General features: G+C 43.4%; 1 protein-coding gene across 1 annotated transcript in view; it reads right to left on the bottom strand.

Moving 5' to 3' along the window:
• TOP1 (DNA topoisomerase I) overlaps positions 1 to 16,054 on the bottom strand; it is a 66,087-nt gene extending 50,033 nt beyond the window's left edge. The window contains exons 1-2 of the mRNA XM_051633017.1: positions 15,889 to 16,054; positions 15,159 to 15,183 (exon numbers count right to left, since the gene is read on the bottom strand). Coding sequence (XP_051488977.1) covers positions 15,159 to 15,183; positions 15,889 to 15,921 — 58 coding nt within the window. The 5' untranslated portion in view covers positions 15,922 to 16,054. The remainder of the gene's footprint in view (positions 1 to 15,158; positions 15,184 to 15,888) is intronic.
• Positions 16,055 to 16,731: the final 677 nt, after the last annotated feature.

Here is a 16,731-nt window from a genome sequence, read left to right as displayed (position 1 = left end):
AAGGAAAAATTAAGAAATATTTATATCCATTTGATTATTTCACAGCAGAAATAGGTAAGGAAAACAAATAGGAACACCTAAGACTATCTACAGTCTGATAATTTATTTCTGAATGATCCAACTGTAAGGTCAGGAAAACCTTTTTTTTAAAAAGTTTCTTTGCTGCCAGTGTTATATATGTTCAGACAAATTTTTAAAAAGTTACTGTGATTCTTACTAGAGACAAAATTAAATCCATATGTCTGCTCAAGTTTATTATGAATCTTACATGAAGGACTAATACCACCTTGTAAGATGTAGCCACTCCAGCTGATTTAGTAGTTTGCTCCTACGCAAACAGCCCAGAGCAGCAGCTGTACTGCTCCCTCCTATTCTCCTCTTCCAAGTACTTCAAGCCTGTGCTAGACAAAGCCACTGCTGGGAGGGAAAGTGCTGTCCAGGCACGAGCAGCAGAAAGAAATGCTCATACTCTTCAGAGTAAGTTCTGCTTTACTCAGAAGAGCACAGCAGTTTCAGCAGTTCTGAAACTGCAATTCCTGAATACATTTAACTTGTCGGAGTTCGCGTGCACTTCAGCAACACTATTTTGCAAGTTTTGAAGTGTACCAATTTATTTTTCAACTTGATCTGGTTTACAGCTAGCAATTATCTTGGCTTCCTGTACTCCAGTCCTGAGCAGACCAGAGAAAAACTCATTCTTTCCCGTCATCACAACTGGCACCTGTGATCGCCTTTCATTTGATGCTATCAGATGTAAAAAGGCACTAGTACTGAAACACCAGACTGGTCTTAGGCTTTCATTCATGGTTGTGGTAGTACCAAGTAAAGCCTGAAAGTAGGAAAACTATGTGATGAGTAGCTCCAATATCATAGGAAAGAATTAATATGAATAACCTATTCTGAAGATCAGCTAATGACACAAGATATTTAGTTGCACATGACATTCCCAAGCAGCTGCATGGACAGATCAAGACACTCCTAGAGAAAGAGGTATAAAAAAAATTGAAAGTTAAGTAACAACTTGTAACAGAACCATTTTCTCTTCCAGTGATAGCATAATAAACACCCCAAATCTGTTTGAGACAATGTAAGTTCACCCAGGCTTCCTAAGGACATTTGTTGGCATCTCTAAGAGGTGAAACTGTTCAGTGGTCTGCTCAAGAAAGGATCTACCACCAGAAAATCAGTTCAAAATAGGTTTTCACGTGACACACTTAAGTACCAGTTACCCTGAGGTTAAAATATAAAACAAGATACTTGCTGCCACTACAGTCTCTGCAACAAGTACTAGAATCTTTTCTGCTATCACTTTACAGTTAGATGGCTACCCTGATACAGAAACTGCAAGGTATTTAAAGTCAAAGCAATAACCACAGACAAATAAAACAAGGAGACAACTTGCTAATACCAACCATCACATTCCCAGAAAAATCTAACTTTGCTAGAATGAAAAGCAGGCAGTTAATGTCAAGTCCAGCATTTGTTCCACCAAACTGCATCAGAAGATGCCTTACAAAATACATGCACATCTGACATACAAGAGTAATTCTGGTTTGATGAAGTGCAAGGGAAAACTGTAGTGACCAACAGGGATGAAACATCACTTGAATCAGTGTACAAAGACACTCGACAACCTATGATTGTATTGATGCCTTTTTGGAGTACCAATCTCAAGTAATTTGATCTGAATTTGGTTCTGTATGTAAATAAACCTGTTTGGATCACAGGACTTGGGAAATCACATACCTGTAGCAGGCAAAGTGCTGACCACACTGCCTAATAAGATACTATTTGGATACCTGGGGATGGGGAGGAGACAGTTAAATACCTTATGGGACAAAGAACTGAGCAAGTGTCACTGGCACTTGTGACCAAATGACACCAACTTCAGAACATGGAACCTAGGAATAACATAAATTTGCATTCATTTTTAATCCTTCAAACACTTCATGGATGCTTTAAAGAAAGCCCTTCTGAATACCAGATGTTTGAACTGAAAACTAGTAGAAAACTTACCTTTCCAGTCTCTGAAGCAATGATGATAAAAATCACCACATACCTGTTTGCAGTACATGTACAGTTTTTTAAAAATGTTTTTTTTCAGTATTGGGGAAAAACAACTAAAATTAAGGCTTCTTTGACTCTTCTCTGCCATAGAGCTGATTGTCAAAAACTAATTCCAGACCTCTGCTGAGATTAAAACTACAAAAAGACACTATAAAAATTCAGCTTAGAAAAAAATCAAATCAAATCAAAAAGCCTACTTCTTTCACCTCCATTCAAAAGGTATTTGCCAGGTGCAAGTCAGGAGATGTCTTCCCTAGGACTTCTCTATAAAAATCAAACTGAGAAGTGCTCCTTCCTCCAGCTCAATGGCCCTCCCCAAACACAAACACACTGATGCACGTTTGTGTCTTATGCAAAGACTCCTTGAACTACATACTAACAAGTTCCCCTTGGGATTTAAGGTTTCTTAGTCTGGATTAGAATCTGAGCATGAGGCTCCTGTGCCTGGGTGGATGGGTGGGGTATTTACAAAAAGGGAGAAAAAGCACAAGAACTCACATAAAAAAAACAAACCAATTCTGCTGTTAATAAATGAGGCTCACATGTTTTGAATACTGTTTCATGTTCTTGTGAAATACAGCTACAGGGGACTCATTTCACACAACAAAGCTCCACAGCTTCATGCTCTGTAAAGGAATCCACTTTAAAAAGACACACTTCAGCTTCACTACACCAAGATCTTGCAAGCCACCTGATCCTTTGGAAATGTGGCTGGGGAGTCAGAACTTTTTCTTGTTCAAACCAAGTACACTGGTAAGCAATGGGCAAAGCCCAAGCACAGATTAGTCCCTAGGAGATCCAACCCCCATTCTGAACTAGCTGCCCCTACCAAACGTAACCTGTTTGCTAAACTGCACACAGAGTAGATACTGTCAGTGTGCAAAGATGACCCTGACAGCTATGAAGAAAAATCTATCAGATTCCTGAAAGAGACAAACACTGCACCAGATGAGTGGTGTAAGAGGGGCCTACTCACCCACACAGAGAAAGACAGAATATTTTATCTCAGGCTGCTGTTCAACAATAAACTCACTTTTTCCTCTACACAGACAAGCTGATGCTTTGACAGTGAAATCATAAACTGAAGACCATGCACCACTGGACAAGAGTCTCAACAACAGGGCTGGGCAGGAGGGAAGGGGGCAAACATGTTCAACACAGAAGGCATGTTTGAAGAATGACAACTTTACAACTTCATTTATAAAACAAGAAACAGAAGGACTGATCAGTTCAAGTGCATCTGCCTTTTGCTCAAGATTCAGTTTAAGAATTCAATTCCTGGGATAGCCAGCTGATTGCTAGCTGCAGTCTCCATTCACTGCAAGACAAGTTATGGATTGGGGCAAACAAAACTACACTGTGCTGAGCTCTCCCAAGACCACATGCTGAAAGCTACAGACAAGTACAGAGCATCAAGTGCCATGCTGTACTTTCCTCTTGATATCTAGACAATTAGAACAGTCTAAATCCTAGAAAGAAGTTTGCCTTACATACAGATAATGCTGAATAAGCCTAACTTGATGATTTAAAAAACCATACTGTTTATGATAGCTATAAAACTCCAGAGAGCAGCATATTTTAAATTAAAAGACTGTACCTACTCATGAAAACAGGTATTTCAAGGACAGCTTGCATATGCTTCCCTAATGAAGGGCAGGTGACACACAGAGCTATGATATTATGACTCAGACAAAATACTTGCTCCTCTGAGAAGCTCCCTGGCTTTGGAGCAGGAGGAACACAGGAGGATGTAAGAATGCAAGAGTGAAAAAGGCTCTTGAAAAATGCATGTTATCCACATTCACGTCCAAAGGTATCCATCCTGGACAGCTGGAGAGATGTTCCAGTCTGCTGGAGCAAGACAAAGGAATCCAAAAACCTACACAGCTCCAGTATAGCAACTCACCAATATCAGACTTAACAGCACTGATATCCTGACTCTGATTTGTGCTGGTGTTTCTTTATTAGAAAGATGGATCAACATGACACCTACAACAGGACTGTGCAACACTGCAGAAGTTCATCAAGGTCACTGATAAAGAGTTAGTCTCTTGCATTGTATCTGTAGTCCTATGAACCTACTGCCTCTGGATCTGGCAATTTACACTTGGGTACTGGAAGACAACTTGCACCTTCCTTTTTCTACTGCCAGAAAGCACTCAAGACATTTGCTCTTTATACCTGAGGTGCACCATCACCAAACTGAAGGAATCTAATCTTCAAGCAAAGCTAAAGCTTAAAACTAAGTGTCGAGAGGAAACACCAGCAAGGAAAGCTTACTCTGATCCATACACACAGGAGTTTCCTGTGCACAAGAAGCATTACAACAGACACAACACATTTTAACAGCCTCAGTGACGCTGTCGGTCCTCAAAAGAAGAGCAAGCAGGTTTTTATTACCCATCTGGTGGTCATTATCTCTAGAGTGTGAACTTTGGAGTACGTCACTACTACTACACCATCCCTCCATTTTGTATGAATCATACCCTCACATGGATCTCCAAAGAACTCCTGCTTCCAGTTTCCCAAAAGGCTAGAATAATACAGAGTGCTCATCGGACTTGAAAGTGTACTTTCTTAGGCAAGTTAAAACTGGTCCCACCCATCCTGGCTGTTTTATCTCTCCAATAATTGATCTTACTCACACACTTGCTAGCATTCACAACCTGGCAGAAGATATAATATGCTCCTCCTGTTGCTTAAGGCACAGTTCAGAGACAGTCATACTAACAAGTTGGCATGTATGGTGCAAGAGACTAACCTCAAAAGTACTGGATACCAGAACCCTGCATACAGACAAGGAAACCACTGACATCCCTACTGCAAATAGTGATTTCACTAAGGGTAAAACCCAGCAGGCAACATTTTAGTATATGTGAAAACAATGTAGTGCCACAGAAAAAAATGCAGGCTTTAGATCCTGAGATGAGTTCTGTATTTCAGGAAAAAATACAACATGCACTAAAACTGCAGAAGTTGGTTAGCTTGTTGTTTGTTTTGTGGTGTTGTTTTTTTTTTTATTGCCCCTTGCTACTACCTCAATCTTCAGCTGAAGAGAGAATTAAAAATAATAAAAAGAAAAAAGTCCAAACTGGAATTGAATCTTGGTCCTAGCCAGATAGCTTTATATATATATATATTTCTGTGCTGGAAGGTATCACTCCCACTCTGTTCTTGTTTCTCCAGCTCTGAGAAGAGCACACTACTCCCTCTCCTCCTACTGTTTGCCTATTTAAACAGTATGGCCTCAGGACAGGATAACAAAGCCCAGCACAAAGGACCTTAATCCCAGACACAGTGACCATGTGTAACAGAATGTCCCTCCCCGGAGCTTCCTGCCTTCAGCTTCAAAAGAGTCTCTCTTCATATACACCCCTTCATCTTCACATAGTCTGACCAGTGCACCAAGCAGTGCAGACTACGCTGACAGCTGGCAAGACGGGATCACACAAAACCAAAGCTGGAATAAGAACTGCCAACTTACTTAGCCACACATCTCCCTAAGGACAGAAAGCACTCACCTCTGACTTCCATCCACTGCAGAGCAGATGAAGGAAGACTACCCTCCTACCTGGTTATCAGGTGTCCAAACCATCTCACATCACAAGCTACGTAACAGGGCGTCCCTGCCACTACCTGTACTTTCCTGCTTCTAAAACTGCTTGTAGACCACCTAGTTGTGCTACCCTTACCCCACAGAACTCTGCACTACAGTGAGAAGAGTTGCTTTTCAACTCTATTTCCAGATTCTTAAAACTCTGCAACAGACACTTAAAAGGGAAAAAAAGCCACAGCAGGTGAGAGTCTAGTTCTCCCTCACCCTCTCCCCTAAAAGGTCTTTTCTTAGGGCACCTCTCCAAAACAAGAAACTGCAACCTCAGAGGAAGATGAGCAGCTGTTTTGACAAGTCTGGCCCTCGTTCAAATACTGGAATATAAGCCTTGAGCAGTAATACACTGCCATCTATAACAACGTCAACTCAAGTACATTGCCCTCACCCTAAAAGACGTCTCATCTATTCCATGTTACATACAAAGGAAAAACTACCACGCTGTCATTCAAACTGAAAAGATGTAGAGAAGGGGCAAACAAAGGAAGAAAAAGGTCTTGGATAACACTGTACAAATTCATATTCTCATGTGTCAGAAGCAGTGTTAGGCAATAGATCAGAGTAAGTGACAAATGCCAAGAAAACTTAAAAAGCTATCTGTAATTGCACACTGCTCTATTCCTGTTAATTATTTTATTGATTTTTTTATCATGAAGCCAAGTTTTATTTTAAAAATTATTCTTAAAATTGTTCCCTTTAGACACTGCCATACATCTTCTAGCTGTCCCAAACTAGCAAACATTTGGATGGAAACAGGACGACTTCCAATCCCATGCAATGTGCACTGAGCAGTGGAGTCCAACACTTCAGACATTACAGAGCATTTGGTAAAACTCATTCCAGAGCAGCCAACCAGTGCACATGCATTAGCCAGTGGGTTTCAGACAGGACAAGCTGTATGCACTTTTATCCACACTGAACACAAGACCTCATATTTGTTCCTATCATTTATTCCCTAGCACACCAAAATGCTCTACAACTGAGGTTCCAGATGGCAGTTAGAAAAATTAGTAAGACTGTGCAAATTAGTGACTGGGATTTTAAAATGAGCACTAAGTAGTAAAAGTCACCAGGGTCTTACTTTTAGAAAATCATTGGAAAATAGTATTGTGGGATAAAAAGGGACCATCAGTAGGAATCAGAACTATGCCTTCACTGACAATTTAAGAGTCTTGCTCCCCCAAATAAAGCTGCACTATCTGCTAAATATTGTGTGTAAGAGATTCTGTCAGCTGTGTACTGCAGCTGATGAGGCCTAACAGGTACTTAGCTGGTATATCCTCACCATGGATATACCGTGTCTCCAATGTACACAGATATGTCCTAGTCAAAGATGAGTTACACAGACTGATCAAAATATTTTAGTGAAGATACAAGTATGCTCCAAGCTTTCCTGAGGCAGAAGTCAATCTTTTTACACTCACAGAAAGATACAGCCAGCTGCAGAATCACTCTGCTGCAACATCAAATTCCATCCATGTCCATCTTTCTTAAATATGCAACCATCTATGTTGGGCAGAATCATAAGGGAGCGTCTTCATCTTTTGGTGGGCACCATGAAACTCAGCACTTTGCAAAACCACTAGAGAAGGAAGCCCTTGTCTTTTTAAGACTACTTTAAAAAAAAACCTTCTCTGACAAAGGTGCAACATAAAAGTATATATAGATGCACACCCACACACCTCACAACTGCACAAAGCATATGATAAGCTCGTGAACATGAACAAATACATTAATGTCAAAAATACTGATAAGGAATCCAAAGAGATCTACCGATCAGAAGCTCCATGGGAAGAAACTTCTGGCTCTAAGACTGACAGGAGCCTTCTAATAAAACAATTTCCCAATGGCCTGACTCTGTCCCTCTTTACCCTGCAATCATCCTAATTTCAAAAGTTATCATCTTCATATTGAAACAGGGATTTAAGTACTTTAGGTGGAGACACAAGTTGTTTTTTTTGATGAGGTATTGTCTGCTGAGGCTGAATGACAAGCACCTATGCTAACTTTCCTGCTACGCCTCCCATACTTGAGCCTGCACTGCCCCCATTCCAACAAGATATGCATTTCAGACATTCTCCAGCCTTCACACCTCCAAGGCCTTCCAATACAGGAGTAAAGCATGCTCAGTGCTGTCCATCCATGTGACTCCTTCATGCTGGAAATGGACAGTTTTGAAACACACAGCAGCTGTCAGTACAAGTTAATAAGCCTAAGCTGACTACTACTGTGACCGTCTTCAAGTGAAGCTATTGAGATTTAAGCATCAGTAATAAACACAGGAAACTTCCCCAGGGGGAAGCAACAGTATGAAATGTAATACTCATGAGTACTCTGCCCATTTGTTCTTTCTGTGCAAAGTATGTTATTGTAGTGGACAAGCAGGCCTTGAGATGATGGAAAACATCACTACAAACTCTGCGATAACTAGTGAATCCGTGAAGGAATTCTTATTTGAATCACAAACCCTTAACAGGAAACTAACTGTCAAGGTCTCCTACTTCCCCATCAAGTCTGATCTCTACCAGTTGTGCTGCAGTTTCCCAGAATACTGTTTATTGCAAGGACCAGAACAAAACTGCATCTTTCATAACACTGCTCCTGCTGACACTGCAACACAGACTGAAGTTTAACAAAATCCTACTTTTATCTCAAAGAAGTCCAAGAATCATTCATATTGAGCAGGTTTTAAAAAAGAACAAGTTTCAGGAAGAATAACTGCAGCTCCATGCTTTTCACTTTCATTCTCAGGTCTGGAGCTCTCACTTCTTCATCAGCCAAGTAGCTACAAAGTCAAATTCAGAAACCAAATTTCAACTAGAAAATATGCATGTATGCTTGTGTTTCTAAAGCCAACAGCAACTTCACACTGCTTTTCATATCTTGCAGATCACAAGAATACAAAATTAACTTAACTTTTCCTTTTTATATCACCTTCCAAATGCCCTAACCCTCCCTATGACATTCAAAGATGCCACTGCAGTTTTACTCTATGAGCTTAAAAAGTCTGTATTCAACATGAAAATATTTCTAACTATAAACCTCATTAAATCCACGGGAACTATTTAGTATTTATGTCAGCCAGGACATTTTAAACAAATGCTGGGCTAAAAATACTGTGGTCTCTTCCACACAGGGAAACCACTACAATGTTTTCAGCTGAAGTACTAAATAGCAGCAGCAAAGGCTCTACCCAGAACTGCACTTCAACACTGTAGTAACTTCAATGTTCAGCCAGTGACAGGCAGTGGAAGCCACCAGAGGCACACGTAGTGGGAGCTTCCTAGGGCAGTTAATAGCAGAGTAACAACAGTGGTAACTGGGAATACTGTTTAAAAGAAATAATCCTAGTTCTCGCCAAGAACTGTGTTTCAAACTGATGTTCTAGCTATTCTTTCAGAAGAGCAGGTCAGCAGCAAACTCACTGCTGAAACAGCACGTCCATACCCTTCTCCTGTTCTCTTAACAGGGGGAAGCACTTTTAAAAATAAATTATGATACAGATTTAAACCCTGACAGTGCTAAACAGGGATAGTTGCACAGAGAGAAAGCAGGGCCTGGCAAATTTGTCACATGCTGCTGTCTCAGTCAAATGAAACAGCCCCAGAAAAGCAAGGTGATAAACACCAATTTCTCCAACTATCTGCTCTCAGATTTGGAAACCTAAGACACAGTCCTTCAGAACTGCAGACAGGAGCAGAATACATAGTGCTAAATAGCATATAACTCACATGTTTGTGTGAAGTGTGAAGCTTTCTATAAAACCTGGGGGAGTTCCCATAAAACCAGAAGCCGCAAAGATATTTATTGGCTTTTTAAGTGGAACTATTTCTGAATGACTGCATGTCTCACCAGGATATGAGAAATTACATTAACACAACCAGCTCAAGCAGACTTGAAATGGAAGCTACCTGATCTTGAAAAGCCACAGAAAAAAGAAAAACAGCTGAAGTATCCTTTTCTTAAATAGTCACTGTATCACTAAAGTCCGTGCCTGCAGCCCAGTAACAAGAAAGCAGATAAACTGTTAGAGCTCCGCTGATTTTAGCAGAACTACAACAGATTACAACACTGGTAAGAATCTGACCTGGAGCCTCCCTAATGGGGCAGAGGCTTGTGCTATTTCAGCAGGTATTACTTTAACAGGAATCCAGTGAAATCATTAACAGAGGAATTTGAGTCAATGAGATGTTAAGTACTCGCTATAATTACGTATTATTGCAGTTTCTGCTGACAGCACAACTCAGGAGGTTGGAATTCAATGAACTATCCAACAAATATCTGAAGTAAATGAAATTAAACCTGAATTTGTGTTCCATCACATTTAGAAGCCTAATTTATGTGAAACCTTGTAAAAAAAAAAAAAACCAAAAAAAACCCACAAACTTTACGCTGTTCCCCTGGTGAAAATTTTTTTCATGTTTTATACAGTAAACAAAGTAGTGCTGATAGCATCTTAATAAAAGGTATCACTTAACACTGTAGTAAAACTAAAAAACATCTTAAGAAAATCTGCTAGAAGTAGGAAGCACACAGGCCATTAACCCTCAAAACACATCTTCCAGCACATTTAGGTAATTCTGCTGAGTTTTAACAAAAGCAGAAGTTGGCTGCAGCTAACTGAAATGCATTCAACTCCCCACTCCCACAAGACACCCATTAAATTTTAACCTGAATGCTGAATGTGTCAGAACAATTAACGCAGCAGACCTCAAGGTCTCTAGTAAAGCCCTTCTGAGGCTACTGCAGAGAAAACAGATGCAAACAACTTACATAGCACATGATATTTTAGGAGCAGCTTACCAACAATGCATTTATTTACATTTCTGTGTCTGCATTTAGTACCCTCACATGTAACAATCTGAACATTCCCTATAGTAAAGCTACACCGTTAGATTCTACAAGGCCTGCAGTAGATTGCTGTGAATTTATTGAAAAACCGTGTGAAAATACAATATTTTTTTTTTAGAGATTGGAGTCTGAAGTTAAATACTTCTAAAATAAAAGAAGCTAAGTGATTTCAGACTTAAAACTACCCCAAGCATTGTTCTGAGGCTGTGGGCAGCATTTCTTACAATGCAGGCTCATCACCCAGCACTGCAGTCTGGAAGGGAAGGCTGGGAGTGACTCAAGACTTGTGCTGGAAGGAACAAATTACATTCCTCAGGATTCACATCTTCACGTATCACAAAAAAGGGAAAGGAAATTTTCAGGGGAGATATCAATCTGCATCTAAACACCGTTAACTACCTTTTGTATTTTTGGATCTCTTGCCAAACATTTGACATTTAAACGCAGTGGTGATATGCTCTGGAACTTAAAAAGACAGTTTCATCCTATTATGCAGAAGACAGACAGAGCACAAGTTTACCTTCAAGCTCCCTCACTTTGAGAAGTTTGTTTAGCACAGCGTCTCTAGCAGCAGCACTAAGGTATAGAGCCCTCCCTCAGAAGTGGCCCGGCCAGTTTCGAAAGACTCTCACCCATCCAGGAGGTGCAACAAAGCAGCAGCAAGGAAGAGCAAGTCTGGTCTCCAACAGACTGTTTCACAACCTTTGGAGAAATCTGAAGGATCTCCATGATGTTGCTTTTCAGTTTGTTAGCATTTAACTCGCCCCCACCTTTTCCATGCACAGCTCTACCACACATGAAACATGAATTCAATGCAAAACACAGAACGTGCTGAAATTCTGTAACTTGTGAGGCACTTGCTGTTCAGCACTCTTGCTACTTAAATTTCCCTGTTCACTCCCCTTGGTAGCTTCACCCTGATACACAGAAGTGCCGCACGAGCATTCAGGCCAACATAAAAAACCTGCCAGTTTCTGATAAGATGCTGCAGCAGCAAGACCTTCTTTCCCCCCCAAAAAAAATACTGTAGCAGTTTTGAATTGCAGAACTGTTTAAGTATGCCCCTCCTTCAAGTGTTTGACTTCCAGAAGCCATCTCAATGACACTGGACAATCAAATTCACACTTGACTCCTGTTAATGCATTGCAATGGTTACTACAGTGATGCTGGCCTCAAACTGCATCTCAACGTTTTGGTCCAGTCCATCTTCCTGTTTTTCCTTCTAAAACCACTGCTCAGGTTGATCTCTTCACTTTCTATGCAGAACAGTGCTGGGTTGAACACAAGTTAAATCACAGACTGATGAACAGCCAAGACACTAACAGCAGCTAGTGGAATTTAGGCACTTTGAAATGCTATTTGATTATTTTGCAAATAAAATAATTTTTATCTACTGCACTCTGCAAACACAATGGGAGAACTAAAAGTCAAGATAAATTGCTTTTACTCTCAAGCTGTAAGAGGTTGTTATGTTCAACCTTAATAACAAAGCTCTTAAAGGCAAAACTCAATAATATTCAAACAGATTTTGCATTTGAAATTATCTGTAATTTAGCAAGTGAGAAAAAAAATATATATTTATTCCCTCTCTGAGACCATACTTCTGGCTCAACATTCAGATCTGTCAAGGGTTCATTTTCAGTGACCAAGCCCTACTTGGAAATAAGAATTTAATACTACCATTTCCCTTCTGCAATGCTGAAGACTATGAGGATATTCCTTGCAAAAGACTCCCTGTTTCAGCAAATAGTGTTCTCATGATAGTTTGTGAACAGGCACCACTAGGACTGAACACAGAAAATTCTTCACAGTGCATACTGATACTAAAAATACAGTTAAGGTAAAAAACCCACCCACTATGGCCAAATTAAGCAAGAGGGAGACTATGGATATCAGGACTGGATGCAATTACCCAAGTTGGAATTTGCCCAGGACACTCTTGCTTAGAGTGATCTGGCTATTCAATGACAATAAATAGCCAGGAATACATATTTACTGCTGGCACCCTCTCTCACACCTCACACTACCCTGCTGTCAATGAAATGGGTGTGAAATCAGATCCAAGTTCTCAGCTACAACCAGAGTGCTCCTTGCTGACCTGGAACAGGCTGGCAGATCCCCCTCCACCCACCTTTACTTCAGCTGCAACACCCTGTGTGATCACCAGACCAGGTAGCATGTCCATTGACCCAGATATGAACATTCGTAACAACAGGAAGCTTCAAAGTGCTTAAGCTGCTCTATTACTGATAACACTTATCCAGAAGTCACCAAAACATTTTTTATTAACAAAAATGTTTACTGCTGGTACATTCAACACTTAGAATGAGTCAGTATCAGCCCCCAGAAAAACTTGCCTTCCTCCAAACGTAAAGAGAAAAGGCAGTCTAAAAGGAGACTTTGGCTCTACTGTTAAGTGCTGCCTAACAATAACCAAAGGACAAACCAATTCCACATATCTGGAAAAATAAAAAGTACCTGAGATTCCTACCACCCACTCCTAATCTTTACCACTAAAAGGGATCAAAATAAGAATACAAGAGCTAGAGCCTTACTGCTACACCTAAATGACAATGTTCTCAGATTGCAGAGAACTCCTGTGTAGAGGAAACAAGACTCGGAGCAGGCAAAGGTGACAGACAGGTTTTCAGAAGACCAGTCGTGGTCAGAGAGGACAGTGTCTACCCAGCATTCTTCCCTTAACAAGACTAACAGGGTTACACACATCTTTCAGTGCTGAAAAGGATTTCAGATTTTTGGGGCCTCTGCTCAGTCACAATGATGTTACCTGACTCTTCTAAAATAATTACAATAGGAGGAAAAGGGTGCTGATACCTACACTGGCATGAATTTGTTGCGTTAGTTTGATCTGCCAGGAATTCTGGTTTTCCATCAAGGTGTTTTACATTGAATTTCTGTATTGAATTCCTCCCAACACATGGTAGAAATAAAAACTGGAGGAGTTTTAAGTGCTGCATGCCTAAAACTCTTTACAGAATAAAACAGCACATGGTCACAATAGAGAAGAAAAATCCCAGGTTCTCAGATTCACTGGAAGCTGAAGTGAAAAGGTCAAATATGTATCACTTCTCCTAAGTAAATCAGGACGTTTAATAAAGTTTACTTAGGAGTACTTTTCCCTAAATAAAGATGATCAAATATCTCTCAACATAAAGCTACAAGTATTCAAATACACGTCTATATTTAAGTTGCTTCAAGAATTACTGCTGCACTTCTTGGGAAATCCACTGCATCCTTTTTTCTGTTCAGAATTATTCAGAGCACCTTACTATAGATTTAAAATGGAAATAAAAGTTCAAAGGCTGCATTTCGGCTACTGCCTGCTCCTACTGCACATATACAATCACATTCCAATGAACTGACAGAAAGGTGTACGCAAGTGTAGATTTGTAAATATTTACACACAGTAGCCTACAAAGCAAGGAGGCACATGGACATCACCCAGAAAAGCATGCTAAAAATCTGTGTAAGTCAACCAGGTATCTTTCACCTTTTTTTTTTTTTTGTGTCCTCTACCACCTCACCAGTCAGAGGACAGCTCAGAGTTCCTTACACATCCTGAACAGTGACAATAACACACACACAAAGGAAGGTTGTATGTCCTTAACTCCCCTCCACCCTGCTTAAACCCTTCAATTTGACACCTACCAACTTGGGGGGGGCGTGCAATTAGCTTGCTTCCTAGAAAAATTAATAAACACTGAGCAAAACTTAACAGCCATCAGTCTGATTAGAAAATATGCATACCTATAGGAACGTAAATATACAGACATATAAATGTATATATTCTTATAAATATATACATATAAAATTAAAGGACTCCTACGTTTCTGATCAAAATGGACAGTTAGCTTGCAAACTTTCTCAAGTGATGTTGTCTACCCTTTTGGAATTGTCTACACTATTTTTTTTTTGTTTCTTTTGTTGTGTTTTTTTTTTAATGTGGGCTTTTATTTTAATTAAAAAGCCCCACCCAACAAGGTAAAATTACATCAATTAAATAGCAAGGAAAGCAGTAAGACTGATCTTAAAATGGATGCAGCAGATTCTTTTAAAGAGCAACATGTTGCAATCACCTTTCATTTTAGGGGAAGGGAGGGATTCCCTGAAAGGAACAGAGACGGGGAGCAGTGGGGGGGGGTGGAGGGAAGCAGCGGTTAAGAAAAAACCGTCTTGGGGATTTATTTTCGTTAAAAACTTTGCTTTCCCCTCCGTTAATAAGAGGCTGGGGGACTGAGGAAGGCCGCCGGGAGCCTCTAGAAGGCTCCTCTCCGGCAGCTCGGGGAGGAGGAGAAGGAGAGAAAAGCCACAGAGAGGAGAGGAGAAAAAGAAAATGGCGCAGAGACTAAGTCCCGACCGTCGACAAGGCGACTTTCCAGGGAGGAATCGGGGCCTAAAGGAAACCCCGGGAAAACCGAGAGGCTCGGATCGGGGGCCTGCGGTGCCCCTACTGAGGGAAACGGGGGTCTGGGGGGTCCGGGGCCGGTGGGAAAGGGGAGTATTTGGCAGCTGGATGGGAACAATGGGGCCGGTGAGCGAGGAGCCGGGACTTAGTCTCTGGGACGCCATGTCTGTGCGCGGCCGGCGAGGCGAGGCCGCCCTCACTCACCGTTCGCTCGGAAATCCGCCTCGATCTGTGGGGAGAGGAGACAGGGAGAGAGCGTGAAAAAAAACCACGTCGTCCCGAATGGGGAATCTGTTTTAAAATTATTTTTTAGGGGGGGGGAGGTAAGGGAGGAGGAAAGGGGAGAGGGGGAAAGGAGGCGGGGGGGGGGGGGGGGGGGGGGGGGGGGGAAGGGGGGTCTGGGTTTTCACCCCCTTCTTTCATTCTCATTTTGAGAGATTTTAGGTATCAAACGAGAAATGAGCAGCGCGACGCGGAAGGTGCCTTCTGCGGCGGGGGAAGGGGGGTAGGCAGGGGGAACTGTTCCCCGGCATCCACAGCTCCCGGGGTGATGCGTGTGTGTGTGTGTGTGTCCCCCTCTTCTCCCAGACAGGGGGGGTCACACACAAGTCCCCTCTTCCCCAACACCCCCCGTCCCCCCCCCAGTCTGGGAAGGAACGGGTAGCAGGAGCGGGTGGGGGCCCCGGAGACGGGGCGTCCCCAGCAGAGCGAAGGGCAGGCCGGGCTGACAGGGCTGCCCCCAGACGCGGGGGCTGCCCCCCAGGGGGGCGTGCAGGGGTAAGGACAGGCCTCCCCTCACTGAAGGCAAACGGGCCGAGCAGCCAGGCCATCCGTACCGACCCTGAGGGGAGCAAAGACCCCGCGGGCCTCGGTGGCGAGAGACCGGGGTCCCCCCGGGAGCGTGTGTCCCCGCGTGCGGCGAAGGGGCGCTCACCTGAGAATCGTTGTGCAGCTGGTCCCCACTCATACCGGAGGGTGTGAGAGGCCTAACGGAGAGGAGCAGAAGGAGAAGCAAGCTGCTCAGAGCCGAGCCGTGCCGCGCCGGGGACGCGAGGCAGAAGGCAGCCCCTGGCGGCACCGCGGTTGTGTAACAGACTAAGTCCCGGTTTGCGCGCACTGCGCAGGCGCGGCGCCTCGGCGGGCGGGGCGGGGCCAAGGCGCAGCTCGGCAGCGCGCGGGGGCGGGGCTAGAGGAAACGGCCGTTCCGGGATTTGCATCCGAGCCACGCCCCTCCCCGCCCTCCAGCCGGCTAGATTTGCATAAGGACCACGCCCCTCCCTAGTGCTCTCTATGAACGTAGCCCGCGCCGAGTCGGGCTCTTTTTACATATCCGGCCCCGCCCCTTCCTCCCTCTCCTCCAATGGCGCAGAGGAACCCGGCCCTCATTTACATGTTCGGCCCCGCCCCACGCTTCCCTCCCCGATGCATTGTGTAAGAGCCCGTCCTCACCGGGCCCGCAGCGCGCATGCGCCCTACCCCGCCCACCCCGCCTCCCAAGCTCCGCCCCCCGCCCCGCAGGCCCCGCCCCCGGGATGATGGCGGCGCCCGGCGGGGTGCGGGGCTGGAGCCCTGCGGGGTGCGGGCCCTGCGGTTACACCCTGCCCGGCCCCGCAGCCGCTGCTAACAGTTCCCACCCCCGCCTTGGGGGCCCTGCGGGGTGTGGCTGCGGCCCGGCAGCGCAGCCCCCGGCGGGGTTGAGCCGTGAGCCGGGGCTGGGGGGTCTCCTGAGGGCAGGCGGGAGCTGGCGGGGGCCGCGTTGATGGCCCCTCGGCCCGTG

This window comes from Apus apus, chromosome 15 (genome assembly GCF_020740795.1).
Source record: "Apus apus isolate bApuApu2 chromosome 15, bApuApu2.pri.cur, whole genome shotgun sequence".
In the NCBI taxonomy this organism is placed as follows: Eukaryota; Metazoa; Chordata; class Aves; order Apodiformes; family Apodidae; genus Apus; species Apus apus.
This window is presented reverse-complemented; position numbering and strand designations above follow the sequence as displayed.